A 22,306-nucleotide genomic window follows, 5' to 3' on the forward strand; every position below is an offset into this window, starting at 1 on the left:
GAGCATGGTCCCAATATTTGTATTTTGTTTATTCTCATCACCAACGTTTTTTGTGCCTAGACAGCATTTGATTTTTATTGCAAATTTCCACATGAAAGAAATCCAAACATCTTCAACATTTTTACTATACATGTCTCAGCTTTGGCCTTGGCTCTCACTAACACTACATGAGTCAATGTTTGCAACTTGCCAGCAAGTGATATTACCATATTAAGATTTAGTACACAACAGCTTTAGTACACTTTTTAACGGCTAATCACTTTTTACTAAGCTATTGTATCTTCCATTTTTAATACTTACAAATTTGTATTTCTCAACACCGTTACAAAAATTGTCTAACCACTGTGGCGTGGCAGGAATTAAATTTGGTCTGGTGGGAAAAAATACAAAATGAAATCATCATGTGATCTGTAAAATGAAATTGAGAAGTGTGATGTGCTCCTGCATTTTGGGTGGATGCTAGTTAGTAGGAGCTGGGATTTGACAGATTAGTTATTTAACCATTTAAGGGATGATTTAGCATAAACCAGTCTTGCTATATTACTGTAATAGCATTACCATGAAATACCTTTAAGACAGGTACAGTGAAAATAATTCAGATAACATGCAAGTAATAGGGGTAAATGACATTTTATCTCTTTACTTAAAAGATCTGCATTTCCTTGCATTAGACCTCCAGTACTTCATCAGCTTAACCTTGATAACCATGATCTCTGAGTGCAGGTAGCCGGCTGTCAAACAGAAACGAGAGAAATGCACACGGTAATGCCTAAAACAAGTCCGATTAAACAAGTCTGATTAAGGGATGTGTTCATTTGGGGTTTGGCACAGAATATAGAATCATAATGATGACTTTATTGACCTTTCATGAATATCAGTATAGCACAATTATAGTGCAAAACAATGTTATTTGACATATATGTATATAATCAGATGTGCTGTGTGCGTGCGTGCATGTGTGTGTGTGTGTGTTATGTTCACCACCCCTGAATAAGCATTTGGATCTGTCATAAAATATTTCAGGAAGCAGGGGGTTCAAACCCGAAATCCACCCCCTCACTACGGTTCACGTATGTATATATTCCACCAGTGACCTTAACTGTAAAGCTAGTGCATGACATGAATGTTTATTCACTGAAACCTATTGCAAGAAATTCATGCAGAAAATTTTCAAAGGTTTCATGGAAGGCTTTCCTCATCCACTGCTTATGTTCTGTTTTGCACTGCAATGTTAGAGCAAATTTGCACATCTCAGATTCATTATGCCTTTTCTCTCCTATTCCCCACACATAACAACATCTGAGAGTAAGATAAGAATACCTATCTCACCTTGGAGGGTGTGAGAGTGAAATAGGAAGAAGGATTCTGCAGGCTTTTCAAAGCAGGGCTTGATTACATTGCTCAGCTTAACAAAATGTGAAAATGCAATATGAAAGGTTTGTGGCACTGAAAAAAGAAGATACATCCATCAAGCACGGATGTAACCACAGGGCTAATGCTACAATCTGTCTTCCAACAAATCTCAGTAAATTGTTGATGGTTATGCCCAGTGTAATTAGTGATTGCTTAATATTATCTCACAGTGGTGAAATAATATCCTTCAACTAGTTTGCTGAAAGTTTTTATTATATAGTCTTGATTAATGTGTGCGTAAAGCACTGCTTGCATAGTCAACATTTCATTATATATCAAACAACTTTGGTTTTTGATCATAGTGTTTATTCTGTACCAGTCTACAGAGTTGCTTGATTGAACTTTATGTTTGAGGATTAGCAGCAATTTGGTTTCACTGTTCTGTATTTTATGATAGTAGGACAAGAGAGGATGTTTATACATACATACATACATTCATACATACGTTTATTTGTATATGTAGGTTGAGATGCTGGGGGAAAAAGACTCTAAACAGCAGTGTCTTTGTTGATTATAGCACTTGAGCTATGCTAATACCTGTGTTACGCCATATGTTTTCAAGAGGATTCCTTACATACTATCAGGTCCTGTTCAATGCATTAAATTGAAAGAAATTGTTTATGATAAATACAGGCAAGTGCCAGAGATGTTTCATTAGAACTGAGTTAAATAAAAATTTGAAAGCCAAAGCTGTACATGTCAGCATAGTATAAAGATAAAGCTTCTGTGGGGAAAGGTTTTCTTGTATATAGAACCTACAACAGCATGTTTCCATGTCAGTGAGTTTTTCAGGTTTAATGAACAGTCCTTTCCTGGTATGTTCTAAGAATTAATGGGATAAATTGTGTATGGTTTCAGTAGAACAGGGTTAAACATCTCTGATGAACAAGATGTTATATAGAAAAGACCTGTTTATTCAATCTTTAAGGACAAAATTTGTGTGACACCCCCAGCTGTGATCCCAACACTGACCCAGAAACATTTCATTCCATTATCTAACCCCACTATCGATATTCTCTCAGTTACCCACCGGATAAGACATAAGTAATTGATTAAGTAAGTGGAAAAATCCCGGAATATATTCTAGTTAGATCAAATATCCTCTCCGCTCTCGCAGCATGTGTGTAGGGTACTGATTAGCTTTAAAAGAAGTGCGCGATCAATACCCGGTGATTCATTCAATAAAGTAAAGATCTCGGACAGCTAGGTCTCAGCACTAATTACTGCTGTCTGTCTGTATTTCAGTAAGCACCATCACTGTCTCAGGCTGATTCAGTGGAATGCACTGAATTAATTGGACATTGTTAAGTGAGAAAAGAAGTGCTTGCTCTTTTCTTTTCATTATCACTCATGTTTGAAATCGTCCTTTTTATTTTCTCCTATAAAAATCATTGTAAATGCACTAGTAACGTCCCTCTGTGACGTCGGCATGGCAGACGGCCGATAACTTCTAACGTCAATAACGAAAATACAGCAATAAACCAATAAATTTGCCCCAGAATCTCTAAGCACATCACAAATTTTTTATATTAAATGTGTTTCAGGATGGAGTGTTCCTTTAAATAAACCAGGTAAATGAGCTGCATGTGTTTGAATTTAGAGAGGAAAACAGGTTAGCATTCCTGGAGCTGCACTGACTTGATTCTCTACGGCATACTGTTTTTAGCAAAGTGATATTCTTTTATTCTTGTTTTTATAGATACCAGCGTCATAAAGTATCAAAAAACACACTGAATACCTCAGCATTGTTTGGCAAGTGTGATGATTTAGATATGGAGTTTGCAGAATGCTAAACTGTCAGCATATGTACCAACCTCCTAGCGTGCCTCAGAAACACCCCCCCTCCCCCCAACACCACACTCTCAACCCTTCTTCTCGCAAGATATCTAAATGCCTGCAGCTCTTTCCCAACTCTATATAACGTTACCACCAACACGTCATCTTTACACAGCTTGCACATGCTCTCTGTCAACACTTACAGTTCCAGTCCTATTTCTCTGACTGTTTCTGGTACTAGCTCAAGCTCGTGTGCATGTGTTTAGTTTATTAATTCATTTTGTACCAAAGCGTTGTTGAATTCTTCGACTCATTTGTCAGAAGGAGTCGGTTAATACATTATCGTTGTTCTAATATGTTATCGTTTCAGTAGTAACAACTCTTCACTTGTTTGGTGGATGGGTCGAATAATCTAATAAACAGATCAGATGTTAAAGCTATGCTATTTAACAAGGACAAAGAACTGTAGATATGGTGACGCTTTCTGTTAGGAGACATTTATATATCATTTATAGAAGGACTCTTGGGTGTCAGCACTCTTTTAAAGTCAAAACGTTTTCTGCCACAAGTGTGTCTTCAGGACAGAGGACTCTCTGATTTCTTGGTAGCATGAGAAACTGCATTTTTTTTTTTCATATTTGTTTTTGGATTTTTTTTTTCTGCTGAAGTGTCTCCTGTCTGTCTAAGCCTTTTTGTTTCAGTGTCTCTTTGTTAGCATCATTACCTGTGTAGCTTCAGTGAAGAAAACTTCAGGCACCAAGCATGTCTTAGCTGATCAAGAACATTTGGGCTGGTATGGAAATTGTATAAATTTCATTCTCAGCCAAATATTCTTTTCAGTCCATCTTGATAAAAGTGTACATTTCTGGGTGCGGCTTCCTACACAAACCAACATATTTTTACTACTTATTGGTTTCCAAAACTTCAAAGTGTTCACAGTGCAAGATTTGCACCTGATATTAAAAAGAACAGGTTGGAACTAGTCTCAAACAGCAAACAGGGGTTAATGGTATTTATACTACAGCGCTGTTGAATTCTTGATTCTGATTGGCTGACAGACGTTCTGAGGTGTGCAATTATTTTTCAGTAAATGCACGGCTAAAGTAGTTCCAGTCAAACCTTGAGTGCTTTACAGTTCCATATCACTTCGCCAAGTTAAACGAAATAACGGAAAAGTTTGCCTACTGTCCACCACAGCACACACATTTAACAACAAACAAAATGACAGATAATGTCTATTTCCAGAGATAAGTAGTTGAATTATTAGAAAAATAATGGGCCCCCAAGGTGGTAATGAGGTCACAAGGCGAAGCGGAGGCTTAAACCATTGATTGATATGCAGTTATTGGAGAGTGAGAGCGAGAGAGAGCACATCTGATTGCAGTAATGAGACAGAAAAGCGGATAAATAAGAATCAATATTTATTTATTTATGTATTTATTTATTTATTTCGTTGTATTTTCTGGAGTAGCTCACTGGGATAGCCTCCAGGTTCCCCCGCGACCCTGAAGAAGGAGTAAGCGGTAGAAGATGGATGGATGGATGGATTTTCTGGAGTAATAAAAAATTAAAAACCCTGTGAACAAGTAGGCCCACGGGAGTTAACTAGACTGTTAATCATCCGGGGCTGAGCCCAGATTCTTCTTCATCAAAAAGCTTTTAAAAACATTCTTCTAAATAGACATGTTTTCATGCAAGTTTTTTTTTTTTTTTTTTGCATATGAGGGCTAATTGTTTAAAATGTGAAAATTGGACAAAAAGTTGGATTTATTTTAAAACCTGGAACTTTGAACTCATATAGACATTTACACACCTTGTTTTCATACTCAGCATGAGAGGATGTTAGTGTTTCAACCCATTTACTGGTTAAAAAAAACAGACCTGTCAGCCAATAAGACATGAGTATTTCCATGTGTTTTCCTGTAAACCCTGTCTGATTGGCCTTGCCTCTGTTCACTGAAGATAAAATGCATTTATTCATTTACATTTATTCATTTAGCAGATGCTTTTATCCAAAGTGACTTACAAATGAGGAAATACAAGCAAAGCAATATATCAAGTAGAGAATAATACAAGTAGTGCTACTATACAAGATTTATAATTGAGTTCTAGAAAAGCAAAGTGCGCAGTGTAAGAGACAGAATAAGTTTTTTGGTGTTTTTTTTAGGATAATGTGGGGTTGGCAGGTTAGGGGTTAGTTAAGTGCTCACGTAAGAGGTGGGTCTTTAGCTGTTTTTTGAAGATAGTGACAGATTCTGCGGTCCGGATTGAGGTTGGAAGTTCGTTCCACCACTGAGGAACAGTTAGTGTGAAGGTTCTGGAAAGGGACCTTGAGCTGTGCTGAGTATGCACTACTAAGGGTTGGTCATTAATCGATTGCAGATTGCGTGAGGGAACGTAAGCCTTCAGGAGATTGTTGAGGTAAGGGGGTGCTGTTCCAGACAAGATCTTGTACGTGAGCATCAAGGCCTTAAATTTGATACGGGCAGCTACAGGAAGCCAGTGGAGGGAGATGAAGAGGGGTGTGACATGGGTCCTTTTTGGCTGGTTGAAGACGAGATGTGCTGCTGCATTCCGAATCATCTGAAGGGGTTTGATGGAGCTGGCTCGGAGATCCGGGTAGTGCATGGCAGTAGTCCAGTTTTGATATGACAAGAGCCTGGACTAGTAGTTGTGTAATCTGTTCGGTGAGGTAGTGTCTGATTTTCTTCATGTTGTACAGAATGAACCTACAGGACCGTGCAGTTGTTGAAAACTGATCTGTGAAGGTTAAACTGTCATCAAAAGTCACCCCAATGTTCCTGGCTGTCCTGGTTGGCTTGAATGTGGTTGAACCGTGCTGTACAGTGAGGTTGTGGTTGACTGAGGGGCAGGGAGGGATGACGAGAATCTCAGTTTTTGCCAAGTTAAGCTTAAGGTGTTGTTTGAGTTGACAGACAGGCAAGCAGAGATTCGTGCAGAGACAGATGGATCATCAGGCTGGAAGGACAAATAGAGCTGGGTGTCATCAGCATAGCAATAATATGAGAAGCCATGAGACTCAATCACAGGCCCCAGAGATGTAGTATAAATAGAAAAGAGCAGTCGACCCAGAACTGACCCCTGGGGAACCCCAGTTGTGAGATGCTGAATTTCAGAAACCCCGCTCTTCCACAATACCTTGAAGGATCTGCCTGTGAGATATGATTCCACCCAGCGCAGAGCCGTTCCGGTGATGCTTAGGCCAGAGAGTTGACAGGAGGATCTGACGATTCACAGTGTCGAAAGCAGCAGAGAGGTCGAATAGGTTAAGGACAGATGATCTTGAGCTTGATCTTGCTAGTCGTAAGGCTTCAGTGATGGAAAGCAGAGCAGTCTCCGTGGAGTGACTGCTTTTGAAGCCAGACTGCTTGGTGTCCAGGTGGTTGTTCTCCATTCACTGAAGATAGAAAATCACAACACTGCCGTCTTCCTTTACTGACTTTCAGATACGTAGTGACAAACTGCTCCAAGTGGAAAATTATTCAGGCCTAAAGAAAAATCTTTGGGGCTACAGCCCCAAATACCCAGGCCAGGTTACGCTCCTGAGTAGGCCTATTGATATTTATTTAATTGTTCTATTTTTATATTATCAGCATGAAATGAAAAACCCCTGTGAACTCTTCTCTCTCTCTCTCTCTCTCTCTCTCTCTCTCTCTCTCTCTCTCTCGCTCTCTCTCAATGGTGCAATGGAGGCTTTAGATGGGATGCGTAATAAATTTGTTCCACATACAAGAGCGTTTTAAGGACAAAAGCCTGACAAAATTTCTTGAAATAAACCTGAACAATTGAGGTGTGGGCTTGAGGTGTGGTAACTGTGGTATAAGTAGAATGATTGACTCCGGTCCGTTGAATGATTAGAAAATAAGAGCCAATTATCCCTTACATATATTAGTTAATATTGGCTAATAGCTATCCAGTTGTGCTATCCAATACACCTATCCAATATAGTAGATAATGGTGGCTAATAGCTATCCAGTGTTGACTGGTATTGCAGTTAATCCAGTCCAGAATCTTCTTTTGACTCCATATTCAAATGAGGGTCCATCATTGTGTTTAGGTCTATGAGCTATTGTCCTGCGTGTCACTTTAAGCGGATGAAATGTTTTGGGGTTTTTTTCGTGTGTGTGTGTGTGATTTTTGTGTCATACATTATTTGTGTCATTGTGTCAATTTTGGTTTGTGTCATTTTCCGATCATATCTTAAGACATTTCAGCTGTTTTCATTTCAAGAATGAAAATTACATCCAGGATATTGAGCTATGCTGGGTCCAGTGACCTTTATTAAAGGGCATTAATCCTAACTCTTACAAGACCATTTTCTATACCCCCCTCCTCTCGCATGCTCTCTCTCTCTTTCTCGCTCTCTCTCTCTCTCTCTCTCTATCTCTCTACCTCTCTCTATGTGTGTCTCTCTCTATCACACACATAACCACAGACATGATAATTAACTCTTTGGGAGCATTTTGGAAAGAAACATTCCCCTGATGATGAGACCGTCTGGCCTCTGACATTCTTTCATGTTTAGTCAGAAATACTGTGCAATAGTAAGTTCATAACACAACTTTATATACATTTATGCTTGATGTAAACACCAAGAAATAAAACTTTCCAAGGTTAATTCCACATAGAGAAGGATCAAGAATTAAAACTTTTTGTTGCTAGTTGTGGATTATCGAAACCTTCTTTATTTTGTCCTAGAGTCTGTCATTATGACGAATGATGGCAGTAATGTAGCATGCCAGCGATATTGCCTTGTAATGAGTGTTCACTACAAGAATGTAATGCCTATATCTCTAAGTTGCTCCAAGGAACTGTGAGGCATGCTGCAGGCACTAGGACTGATATTCATTTTTTTCCCAACTAGACCCAGTATTTTATGTTTAACTTCAGGGCTAAAAGGCAAAAAATTATGTGTGACAAGTCACAACAGAGGCCACAGTGCAAGAGTGAAATGCTTAATCAGCTCGACATAACAATACAGAGCTTCTGGTTGACATATTTGTTGTAGCTTTAAGGTACAGCCATTTTGTGCACACATCAGATTTAAAAAAATGTATTACCATGAGCTCTTTTGAGACTCTGCAAGCATGACATAATCATATGCTTCTGCTTACACATTTTTTATTGGTCATACTTTCCTCATTTCTGAGGACAAAATCATCCAATATCAGCTCCTGTCAGAGTGAGGGATTACTGCCAGACTATGGATGACTTTATGAGGTCGAAGGTCATGCCTCAGGGAGGTTCTCCACCTTTCCTATGAGGATAACCTTTTCAAAGGCAGGATAGAATGCTGCAAAACCAATTCAATAAACTAGTTTAATACTGGGAGAGAAACCACAGTGTTGGTGACAAGACGATGTCCTCAATGAGATATAGGTTAGAGGACGGGACACCCTGCAGCATCTGTGTGCTTCCATGATTGTGGTGCTATTTGTGTCCCACTGAAATTATATTTACAAATATATCAAGGTAAAATATATTTTAAACATAGGAAAAGTGGTTTTTCACAACCACCTCCATATGACATATGCGTGTTTTAGGTAACTAATTTAAAACATGAATGAAAAATTAATAACATTTTGTAGGTATAAAAATAGGTATATATTTTTTTTATATTTCTGCCATCTATTATCGGTTAGAAAAAATGTACATTATATTTCCACAACATTCACACAACCTTGTTACCGAAACGCATACACCTGTATGAAATATTTGGAATATTCCAGAAAAGGAAGTTGAATTTCCTTAAGATAATTGGAAGAAGTATGTTCTCTCAATATATTTTTTCTTATTTCAATTATATTGTGATATTGATTGACAAGGTCTCTATAAAGGTTTAACCCCAAATTATAGACTAGAGATAATATTACTAGATAATAAGAATTTAATATAATTTATAGAAGCAAATTATTCATTTCAAATATACTCAAAATATATATGGTATGTAAAACAGTAGAATGTCCTTAATATCTTTATACCATCAGTATGGATGGTATTTAACACATATGGTATTTTTACCAAGTCTACGGAGGGGAAAAAAACCACTACCCTGTTACTTTCAATGATGTTACTCAACAGGAAATAGGCAGCCAAATTGTCAGTCAAACAACCTTATAGAAAATTATATCATTGCTGAGCTGAGCTGGGTTAGTGTATTTTTTAATGTATAATGCATGTTTTCTCAGCTTCCTTGTAGAATATGATTTTTTAAAGTTTCATTTTAAAGTGTTACAAGGCCTACATTGCATTCCGATTGTGAAATCACCCCATATTCCTTGAAACCCATTTATCCTGTAATCCGGTAGCTCCTGCATGTGTCTGAAACATATATTTGTGTAGATAGGTGAATATTTACTGAAGGAAGGCTGATAATCATTCTACTTGAGAATACTGCCAGTGTAAAAGCATACTGATACAAATTGCTATATTGTTGAAGGAAAACATAACTATTAAATCAGATGTATGTTCCAATTGAAGCATAATAACAGAATTTGCCGGCAGGGCTATTGACATAAATATACGGACCTGCTGCAGCTCGGCTTATATGCAGTGTACATTCTCTTTATCTGTGACAAGAACCTAAAAGGTTAGGTGCAAAACATTGCTTCACTAAAGTGCAATCGATTCAAGGGCCCGCACACATTTTTACATATAACAAGCAGATAAACCTTGTATGTGTGTGTAATTATATGTCTTGTAGTGTATGTGCATGTATCACACATCTTTAGTAGATGCCTTAGAGTACATCGTATTTCAATGTACAGCACTGCTTGATTGAACTTTTACCAACAATTTGCTTTCATTGTTCTGTCCTAACTGACAAGAGGACAGTTTAAACAAGCAGCTAATAAATGAATCCAGAATAGCATGCAGCTCTGAGTCTCTGCAAACTACAGCTGCCTGTTGGCAATTGCCAACTCATCTGCAGTCACAGGCGCTCCATTGACTTCATACACGTGTTTATTTTTATGAGATGCTGAGAAAAGAGCATGGCTCTAAACAGCAGTGTCTTCGTTGATTATAGCACATGAGCTATGCTAATTCTTGTGTTACACCATATGTTTTAGAAGCTGTTCTCTACACAATATCAGGTCGTGCTTAGTGAGTTTAATGGAATGCAACTGTTTATGATTAAGACAGACTAGTGCTGGGGATGATTCATTAGAATTAAGTTAAATCCTTTCTGCACAGTACTAAAGACATGCTGTGTACTTTGTATTTCTCTGTTTGTGCGCTATTTGCTCTGGTGCTCTTTTATTTGTTTAATAATATTAAGTCAATTTAGTTATAGAGAATTGTGACTTCATTCTGTGTAAAGCAGTTGAACTGAACCAGGCTCAGTGTTGAAATTTTTTTTTTTTTTTTTTTTTTCTAAATTAATTAGATGATTAGTGGTTGATTACCTGTGGAGAAGATTTACAATGCAGCTGTTCTTATGGTGAAACATAAGCAGTAAGTGGATACACTTGTGTACATACATTAAACCTAAATTACAAAAGGTTGAGCCTTTAATTGCCATCTTTAATAGACTGATTTTATAATTACTGAAACATCCATTTTATCTTGTCAGGTTTTATGCAGCCCATTCTGAATAGCAGCTTTCTAATTGAGTTCACAAAATGGCTCTAACCTGTGATTAAATATGGCCTTGTTTATTCACAACATCTTCTGAGTCTGGTAGTCATTCAATCACTGAATAGTCTTAGTTCGAGGCAGGCAAATCATGTGGCTAATTGAGAAATGGTCACAGCCATGTGCTTGGATGAGGAGACATATGGAGGTTTTAATGGGATTCAGCAGTAAATTGTGTTGCCTGGTGTTATGGTGCAATAAAGTGCTTTACTCATAATGCGTTTGCGAATGTTTTCATTTACTCATGAGCTTTTACAGATGACTGAATCCGGCTGGACTGTATTTTTGTAGACTTTGAGTCCTGCAGACCCATACGTCCTGTCAAGCTGCCTCTCTGCAGGTGTTTTAATGATGCATCACATCCTGGTCTCCTGAGATGCTCATTTGTATTACTGTCCTCGCTAATCATGCTGTTGTCTCCTAAAATGCTTGATCTGAAATTCTAAAAGGCCTGGGAGAAAGTCAAGTATGGCTCATAGTGATGGAGTTATAATAAATAACGATGATTAAACATTTGCTGGGGCTTTATGAAGGATTAGTGAACTGCATATCAGGTACAGTTTAACCCTGGACACCAATTCCACTCTGATTATAATCATATAGTCTGCTTTAGATAAATAGATTTTAATTGTCATGAGGGATAGATAATGATTGTTCTAAGGCTAGCCTTAATGTCAGAAGTGAAGCTGCACTTCTACACTGGAGACAAGGATATCAAATTCTGTATTAATCGAGGATTGGCATAATCATTTTAATAGACTTTTTTTTTTCAACTCTTTTTAACAGGTAGTGCGAAAACCCCTGTAACATTCAATGAGAACGGAGATGCTCCTGGACGATACGACATCTTCCAGTATCAAATTACTAACGAGTCCGCTGAGTACAAAGTCATCGGGCACTGGACGGATCAGCTGCATTTAAATGTGAGAAATGGCATTTGTGCTATTGCATTTTAATGTTTGGCTGATTTAAGTGAAAGGTCAATGAGAGTAAATGTTTATGACCATGAATGATGAATGATGAGGATTTTGGTGAATTTAACTATATTCACAGTCAGTGTGTGGATGATGAGACTCAAACAGTTCCATTTAATTCCAATTTATTCCATTTAATTAAATCTTGAAAAAAAAAAAAACATACTAAATGCACATCCTAATTTAGAATGGATAGTCATAATTACACTTGTGTACCTCTCCAGATGGGTGTCATGCAGTGGGTGAGTGGGGACTCATCTGTGCCCGCCTCGGTGTGCAGCATGCCCTGTCAGACCGGGGAGCGAAAGAAGGTGGTGAAGGGCGTGCCATGCTGTTGGCACTGTGAGCGCTGTGAGGGATACCACTATCAGGCCAACGAATTCATGTGCCAGCTGTGTCCATACGAGCAGAGGCCTGACCACAACCGCACTGGCTGCCAGCCCATCCCTATCATTAAGCTGGAGTGGCACTCTGCCTGGGCCGTGGTACCTGTTTTCATCGCCATTCTGGGTATCATAGCCACCACATTTGTGATAATCACCTTCATACGCTACAATGACACACCAATTGTACGTGCCTCAGGCAGGGAGATGAGCTATGTGTTGCTTACAGGAATATTCCTCTGCTACATCACAACGTTTCCTATGATCGCAGCACCCGAAGTGGCTGTGTGCTCCTTCCGCAGGCTCTTCCTCGGCCTGGGAATGTGCTTCAGTTATGCCGCACTGCTCACTAAGACCAACCGCATTCACCGCATCTTTGAGCAGGGAAAGCGCTCTGTGGCGGCGCCGCGTTTCATCAGCCCTGCCTCCCAGCTGTTCATCACCTTCAGCCTAATCTCAGTGCAGCTCATGGGTGTGCTGGTGTGGTTCGTCGCCGATCCCCCACACACTTTTGTGGATTATGGTGAGCAGCGCACGCAGGACCCTGAAAACGCCCGTGGCGTGCTCAAATGCGACATATCGGATCTCTCGCTCATCTGTTCGTTAGGCTATAGCATTCTCTTAATGGTCACATGCACTGTTTATGCCATCAAAACCAGAGGAGTACCAGAGACCTTCAATGAGGCCAAGCCCATTGGATTTACTATGTACACCACCTGCATCATTTGGCTTGCCTTCATACCAATCTTCTTTGGGACGGCACAATCTGCAGAACGGGTGAGTTCAAGGTTTAAGGGTGTCCTGTTTTGATCTGTTTTAAACACATATGCATGGGCTAGACATACCTACAGAGTGTTTATATATATATATATATATATATATATATATATATATATATATATATATATATATATATATATATATATATATAAAATGGCTATACTCATAGCTTTATGGGGTTTTCAATCTACCCCTTTAATGAAAAATTTTAAATTGCACATTTAAAAAACAACACAACAGAAACTGAAATTAGAAAAAAAAAATCTTAACAATAGAATTTACTCTTGGCTGATATGGAAAAGTTGAGACTGAGATGGGACTGGATGTTTTCCACACCATCTCAATTCAATTCTGAGTGATAGAATTTTCATTTAATTAACAAATACGTGTATTTCAGATAATTTTTTTATGATTTTGTTTTATGATAAAGTTTAAGATCAAATTAGAACCTGGCCAGCATTACTGACTGCATGACAAACAGCCCCAAAACTAACCCAATGGATAAGTAGTAATAAAACCAGATAGGATGTTCTTTCAAAATGGTCTTGCATTGTTACATATACTGCCATAAATGAAGTATAACTCATTAAATTAGTCACCTAATTTTGTGAATGTGACCAACAGGGGCATGTATAAGAGCAGACCACCTAACAGCTAGCTCTAATATATGCAAAATGCCCAAACCCAAGTCCGTGTCCAACAACACTAAACACTTCCCACCATCCTGCTCAGTTCAAACGAAATTTGCTTTAAAACATGAACAGAATACCTAGCTAGTGAAGGTTGACAGTATACAACATATACAATATAGCATCAATGTCAAATGACAGAATCAAATGTATACATCACATTTATACATTTTCAATCCTTGCATCATTGAAAGAAAATCCATTTTATACCACAGAATTCTTGAATCTGAATGATTTGGATGTGTTGAATAATTGCAGCATTTCCGGCTGTAATTCAAATCACAGGTTTATATTAGTGTACTCGTACTGATATATCATTCCTATAGTAACAACTCGTACACAAAAACTTGTATGGCTCCTCCTAATCTGAGGCTAGTTAACAGATTTAAAAAAAGAAAAATGTTATGTAAGAAAGATGATTAAGTATTGATATGGTGAGGTGTTCTGTAAGGAGATTTATGGAAGGCGTCTCAGGTGTCAACACTTTGTAATGGCCAGTAAGTTTTCTGCCACTGGAGAGTCTTTAGGAAAGAGAACGTTGTGGGTTCTTGAAAACATGACAAACTGCATTTTTGTTTTATTAACTTGAAAAGAGGGAAAGAATAGAGGCTGGTGAGGGAATGACTGCTTGTAGCTGCTATAATGTGACTGATAACTGGAACTTGCGACGTGTCATTCTTTAATAAATGAACATTTGAAATCATTGGCAAATTGCTACGCTATAAAAGGAATAAAACACTAACTTTGGGGTAGTAACAATGGTCAGTTTTGCGCCTGGCTACATCACACCAACTCGACGTTGATCATTTCCCATACCAGCTAGAGGTGTAACGATTGGACGATTTGGATCATTGAATTGATTGAAAAGGCACCAATTTGAACAAATGAATCAAGCCAAGAACTATACAGACAACTCTGTGTAAAAATAATTCAGATTTAAAACAGATGTGTAAAAGGGCCAGCAAGTAGTCCTTCCATATGTTGTCGTCATGCACAAATTAACATAGGCCTACCCCAGATTCTGATCAAAGTTGATCAGATAATGATAAGAAGCTACTAAATCGTCAAATATCGAACCATTGCCTCAAGTATCAAAATGGTATGGTGTGGAAGCCTGATGCCGGCGCACACACTGTTGTGTCTTATTCTATACATACTTTTACTGAATATAAGAATTCAATTTCAAATTGTCATATTAGCTAACTACTGTGTTATAACCATATAAACTGACAAATCTGGGATGGATTAAAAGTGTTCCCTGGTCAGATGTTACCACAGTACTTTATAGCTGATGAGTCTTTACAGCTGATGAGTGGAAGGGTTTTTTTTTTCCCCTCACACAATATTTCATCCTACTACTCATTAGTGCAGTTGTTTTGTGTCTGTGAATAACCCAGTAGCATCATTACACAGTCTCTGCTTGAGTAATATTCATGCTGATTGTTTATTTTCTCCCTTAGACAATTCCAGTTGCTCGATACATGTGCTGTCTTCTGCTGGAGGAGAGTTATCTCGTTACTGATATCAGAGATATGGGACAAAAAAGAACAGTGGCTAACGTAATACAGTTCACACAAACGGATATTATTCTACGAACATGAACACAGTCTCTCTGGATTTTACTTTGCTGTCTGATATACTGTTTACTGCTAGGTTAGACAGGCCGGACCTGGAAGGACAGGACATTTTAACACAGACCTTACACAAAGGTACACTTGTTCCCTGTGTGAGTTTAATTGAATGAATGTCATGTGTAAGAGATTATTAGTTGTAGTGTAGCTTGGTAGGGTATAGACCAGTTTTGTTTACAGGCAGCATGGTGATTCAGCACGTCCATGGTGCCGGGTTTGATCCTGAGCTCGGGTTACTGTGCTTCACATGTTCTTGCCATGTCTGTGGAGGGTTTCCTCAGAGTTTTCTGGTTTCTCCTCACCACCTAAAACCATGCCAGTAGGAGGATGGGCTGCACTAAATTGCTCTTTGTTGTGAATGTGTGCCTGGTGCCCTGTGATTGGCTGGCATCCAGTTCAGGGAGTATTCCAAGGATAGGCTCTGGAATCTCCCTGAGCAGAGTAATTTGTATTATATTGCCAAAAGTATGTGGACACCTGACCATCACACCCATACACAGTAAAATCCCTAGTGTTGAATTAACACCCAGAGTTTTTATATGAGTTCAATGGACTTATATAAACACTGAAGGGTGTGAATTCAACACTGTGGGTGTTAAATCAACACTGGCGATTTTGCTGTGTATATACTGGTTAAGCATCCTGTTCCAAAGCCATGGGCAGTAATATGGAGTCTCCTTTGCTCTTCTGTGAAGGCTTTTCACTAGCTTTTGAGTGTTGCTGTAGGAGTCTGTGCCCATTTAGCCACCAGAACATAAGTGAGGTTGGGTACCGATGTTGGGTGAGGAGGCCTGACATGCAGTAGACATTTCTGGTGATCCCAAATGTGTGATCTGAACAGGCCACTCAATTTCTTCCACATCAACCTTGGCAAACCATGTCTTTATGGACCTCAGTTTGTGAACAGGGGAATTGTCATGGTTGAATAGCTTTGCTTGACCACTTAGTTCCGGTGGAGGGAAGTCTTTATGCTACAGCATACAGAGGCATCCTGTACAAGTGTGTTTTGAACTTTGTGGCAACCATTTGTGGCTTACATATGGGTGTGATGGTCAGGTGTCCACAGCCTTTTGGCCATATAGTGTAGATACAGAAGATGAATGAATTAATTCGGTCACCTCACATTCCATGATTTTGGGAGGGTGTGCAGATGCTAACCACGAAAGCAAATATGCCGATAACACAGGAAAGGAGTATCTATCTTTGCTTTATCTACCTTAAAAACGCGTTTACAAAACATAAACCTTAAACCTGTAGCATGTTTTACTTGGCTACATAAACACTGACTTATTTTTTTCATTAGCTACAGGAACCTTAATGGAAAAGCATTACCAACATAATTTAAACAATGAAAATGTAATTAAGGGTATATATGTTAGATAAAACTGTCACATAAAGGAGGTTAGGACAGATGCAAGTGCAGATAAGAGCTTTATTAGAGATGAGATATACAAACATATCCTAAACGTGAATCAATAGCGTAGTCAAAATGGCATGAAGTAGGCAAGGCAAAGCATGAAACAAGAAACAAAATCAAAACCAGAATAACAACAGGAGATCAAGGCATGGTAAACAACAGAGAAAATTTCAACTAAGCATTTACTTCACAAAGACATTGTGAATGAGCAGGCTCTTATATATTGTGGTGTTATTGTCAGTGTGATTAGGAACAGGTGTGTGTGATTAGTTCTCAGGAGAAGGTGATGTGTCTGTGTGTTCCACTGGGAGTTGTAGTCATCGGCAATGTTTGTTTCTAATGTTTCTAGTTTGTGGTGACATGACAAAAACAGAATGTGTCATCTGTGTGTCATCTGTTTTTGTATGTAATATAAATGGAGCCAACATCACCTCACTTTTTTTCTAATACTAAATTAATGTAGGCCTTTTAGCAATTTTTTACATTTTATTATTATTGATTACATTTCATGTCTCATTTAAATCAACAATATTCTATTATGAAGCTACTATAGTGAGCAAATGAACCGGCTTTGCAAAACAGGTCATCCCCATAACCTTTTGTCAGAAATCAATACGAGATAACAGCCAGAACTATGTATCATTCTCCTCAGAGGTCTCAAAGGAAATGAATAACTTGAGAAGCATCTCATACTCTGCAGACTGTAATAAATAATTTTATAAAGTTATATAAGGGAGAAAATCATTTCCTTTACATCTGTAACTTTTTGTGCATTTCTACAAAATGACAATACACTGAGATACAGTGGGTTTGGTGACTATGTTCTGGTTTTCCAAAAAGAGGACACCTTTTTCAGACATCCCTACCTGCCAAAACTCATTTCAGGGAGGTGGCTTCACCGGCTACTGCTTCACCGTCCCCACCCCCATCTATTAACTTGCACATGATATCGTTGCTTTCATCAACCAAAATACTGTTTGGCCTTTTTTCTGTCCGGATAAACTTGTACAGATCCTGTGAACACTCTGATTCCAGTGCCATGTTCGTGGGGTTAATTGTGTTCAAAACAGTGTTACTGTGAGTGCAAACTTTAATGCACTGTCAAAGACACACTATTATCATCAAATAAATATATATAAATAAAATTGGTTTCATGTTTTGGCCCACGTTTTGAAGGTCCTTGAAGTTTCTTTTGAATTTCAATGGACTAAAATAAAATGTCCATGAAATAATATAAAATATGCAATGAGTGTACCTTCTACCATCATTCACACATTTGAATGGCCATGTAATATGAAGCAATGTGATAACATGAAAATAAAAGTGATCATATATGGCCATGGGCATTGTTTAGACTCTGACAGCTGTCAGTTGCTGCTATTCTCAAGTAAGTGTTTGACGCCGTACACAACAGCGCTTTGCCTTCATGCGTTTGCTGAGAGCAGGCTAATGGTTGATAGGCAGGAATCTGGCCAATACTTGCTGCAAAAGTTTACAGAGGGGTTAAAGCAATGCAAATATGTGCACACTTGATGCACTATTGGACCATAAGCACATCATAATGAAACTAAAGCTGAATCCCAAACATTTTTCCTCAAATTTAGAAATCCCGGCCGGACGCTTTTTTTAAGGTCTGAAAGAGAGGACATGTCCGGGAAAAAGAGGACGTATGGTCACCCTAACAGTGGGATTAAATCAGCAACACATATGTAATCTTTTGTGATTATCCTTCCTTTATTTTTCTTCTTCGGAAGATTAATTGATGCAATGAGGCAATGCAGTGTGGCTATATGTAGCTTCTCTCCATCTCTCTGTGTTCAAGTACATACAGAACTGCAGGGCAATGTCTCACTATTTGCCTTTTAGGGAGAACATGAAAATAAGATACATGTCACTGACACATTGAAAGGCTTCTCATAGCTAGTGTAGAACATACTTTCTTATGTATTCAATTAAATATTAAAGGTATGATCATCTGCATACTAAGCTGACCGACTTTTAAAAAATGGCATCTTTGCTTGTTCATTCCTCATTGCGTTTGTATCTGTGTCTAGCCTCAGATGTTCTATTAAAATGTCTAAACATTGTATTAGTGTTATATGAAATGGTGTAAAGAAAATGAGCTCCAACACCATCTGATTTCTTGGAATTCTTTCAGCGTATGATAAAGGATTATATTTAATGCAAATCTAATTTCTGATAATACAGGCTGATTTTTGCTATGAATATTTTTCACTGGTAATGATTTCTGTCATACTGGCTATGAGTGCTGAAAAATATGTTCTTTTAATACAGTACATCTATTGCTTGCCTAGAAAAAAAATAAAAAATCAAAACCTGGCCTGAACTGTGGAGCATTATAGAGATACTGAGCTGAAGAGTTTCAGTATAGCTAGTGCACATATTGAAGCATATTATTAATAAGGCCAATTTACTTTTCATATCATTAATTTTCTGTAATCCTTGTCTTGATGTGGCAAAAGAATCAGCCGTCCATTTTAACATAAACCACTGCTGTAGCTTCTGAGTTATTCTCTGCTCAGTGGAGTAGTATGTGTGATACCAAAATAATAAGATCACAGGACCTACAGACCAAAACTGTAGGTTTTATAGTCTTTGCTCTGTACTCTCTCACTGTTTAATTAGGTATGTCTGCAACTTATACTAAACATGTGGCAGGAAGTGGTTTAAGAACACTAAAATGCAATGTAGAAGCAATCTTAATATAACAATAAAGGGGAATTGTTTGTAATGTTATAAAATGTAGATTTGTCTTTTAAAAACATGAAACAACAACAATATTAATAAGCACTTGTAATGTATGTATTATTTTAATCCTGTGCATGGTGTCAGGATTGACTGAACCACAGTTCAATCTGAAAAAGTCTATTCAGGTCAATTCAGCCCTTTATTATTTATTATTATTTATTATATTAAGATCCCGACTTCTGGTTAATTCTGGGCTTGCACATGTGAATAAAATAATAGAAGCTAACACCTAGATGAACAGCTTTGAGTAAATTTAAGAGCAATATTATTCAGGACTGAGTTGGTTTGGTCTTTCCCTCCTTTTGCGGGAACCCTTAAATGTTCTTTATAGATGTCTACCTTCGTTTCAGCAAAGGTTGCATCTGGAGCCCTTTTTAGAGAGCCGCCAGGACCAATTAACAATCCAAAGAGCCATTGTGAAATCCTTTTTTCTAAGAGTGCTGAAACGTGTCAAAAATAACAGCTATAAGTAACAGTTACTATTTTTTTTGGGTTATAACAGCTGCTTCTAAAGTAGAACTGTTTTTTTTTTTGTTTTTGTTTTTTTACCATCAGGCTTTTGTAACATTCGTACTTTATCAGATGTTATCACACTTTTTTCTCTAGCATATTATCATATTATCAGACTTTATTCTCTAGCATCCTAGATTCTTCTAATGGACCTAAAAGCCAAAGCACAATCCACATCCTATGTGTTAAGGTTTAATTTGACTAATTAATGTAGATGTAGAGATCTCTATTAATCTACAGCGTGTGGCAAAACTACAATGCTGTTGATTATAGTATTAATAAACAAAATACAGCTTAGGAAAAAGATGTATATCTTTCAAACCAGTTGATATGAAATTAGGAGTTATCCTAAGCAGGCATCCAGACATCAGAATGTTTTAATTCAAAGAGTAGCCAGGCCTTGGTTCAATAACGGTTTTAAAGATGCTGATATGCTAATATTCTTCTTCTCTCTATTGTAGATGTACATCCAGACAACCACTCTGACCATGTCTCTGAGCCTGAGTGCATCTGTGTCACTGGGAATGCTCTACATGCCCAAAGTCTATATAATTATCTTTCACCCTGAGCAAAACGTGCCCAAACGCAAGCGCAGCTTCAAGGCTATTGTCACAGCTGCCACCATGTCCAGCAAGCTCAGTCAACTGGCCAGTGAAAGGCCAAACGGAGAGGTGAAAACTGAGCTCTGTGAGAGTGTGGACAACAGCAGTGAGTATAGTTCACATTTCTTTCTCACCCTCTTGTGAAAGATGTTGTGGATATTTCAGTATAAAATCAGTTCAGCTTATATCGTATAACACGTATTTCCCATTACGGGACCAAATCTGCTTTTTACTAACCATTCAGGTTTGCTTTATTATTATTCTTATTCTTATTATTATTATTATTATTATTATTATTATTATTCAAATCATTTTTTCAATTTCGATTTGAACTGATGATGGTCTAATTCACTCAGCTTTTGATATATTTATAGTGTGAACCTTGGCTCTACTGAGAACCAATACAGTTGAAGAGGAATCATTCTTAATTCACTTGATGTACTCTTGAATGCCAATTTGGTTTGTTCAAAAATACCAGGGCAGGGTATGTGGATCTTCCCATTGATACAGGAAGATATTCCTTTATATATGATTAGAGTTGTGATCATTAAAAGATGCATTGTGTCTTTCCCACATCATCTGATTAGAGTAAATGCAAATGTTCAGGCTCTTCCTCCTGTGCCAGAAGAGACTCTGATAGTGAGCCAAAGCATAATTGGTAAAATAAATGGTATGTAATGGGGTGTGCAGTTTGGCATTTAAAGGGAAAAGACATATGATTAGCTTTTGCTGGATTTTATCCATCAGTTTACACTCAAGGCCCAACATCAGCACAGATCCACCCTGTTCAAAGCAGGCAGAGTCACAACACAAGCATCTTGATGCAGTGCCATTCTGTCTTCTGAGTGTCAGTCCTAAGCCTTTATGTTTAATATTTAAGTATATTAATATTTATGGGCATTCCTGAGCAGGCCAATTCTCATTATGCTCACAGGTTATGGCCTGTGAACCATATGTCACTGTATGTTATCATAACTTTATATACTATGTGACCTACAAATCAAAAGGCACACAGTGAACTTATATTTATGACCCATGCCGTTTCATCATTTCTTAATTACTTTCACTTGACTGAGAAATTGACTGATTCAATCTTATCAACTTGAAGCAATTCTCAAAGGAACAATGGGAGGAATGAAGAGTAGGAATTCCTTTGTCTTCATAGAGCTCAAATGAGCACAAAGCATACTGAGCCTTGAGTTAATCTAATTTGGTATAGAGAAGTGTGATATTGGAGGTTCAAAGTCACACTTTCAGAAAGTGATGCCACAAGTCTGTGTTAAAAATAGCAGCCATATTTCTCTCACTCCTTACAAAAAGTATCATCTCACTGTTTTTCTACACAGGATAAAAACCTGTTCTCCTCTTCTCTTTTGCAGCATTACCCACCAAAACAACGTATGTCAGCTATACCAATCATGCCATGTGAATATGCATCCTGAGTAGAGGATTCTGGGAAGGATTACTGGCACTAACTGGAACTAAAGCATGAGACTTTAATGTTGTTCATGATAAAGAAAGTGTTTGTTGTACTGAGACAAATCTTGCCTGTTTTTTTTCTAACAGTTAAACATATTGGCCGTACAACAGAATGATTGGGACAGCACTCACTGCTGACATAGCAACACATGGAAATTGGACTTCATTGAAGCAGAAGGGGGGAATATATATATATACATATATACATATTTAAAAAAAAAAAATCA

The 22,306-nt window shown here is 37.9% G+C and overlaps 1 protein-coding gene across 1 annotated transcript in view; it reads left to right on the forward strand.

Moving 5' to 3' along the window:
* The window catches only part of grm8b (glutamate receptor, metabotropic 8b), a 140,692-nt gene extending 118,663 nt beyond the window's left edge, over nt 1–22,029 (forward strand). The window contains exons 7-10 of the mRNA XM_053641165.1: nt 11,632–11,768; nt 12,044–12,979; nt 20,460–20,706; nt 21,980–22,029. Of these exons, the coding sequence (XP_053497140.1) occupies nt 11,632–11,768; nt 12,044–12,979; nt 20,460–20,706; nt 21,980–22,029 (1,370 nt within the window). The remainder of the gene's footprint in view (nt 1–11,631; nt 11,769–12,043; nt 12,980–20,459; nt 20,707–21,979) is intronic.
* Nucleotides 22,030–22,306: the final 277 nt, after the last annotated feature.

This window comes from Ictalurus furcatus, chromosome 14 (assembly GCF_023375685.1).
Source record: "Ictalurus furcatus strain D&B chromosome 14, Billie_1.0, whole genome shotgun sequence".
Lineage (NCBI taxonomy): Eukaryota > Metazoa > Chordata > Actinopteri > Siluriformes > Ictaluridae > Ictalurus > Ictalurus furcatus.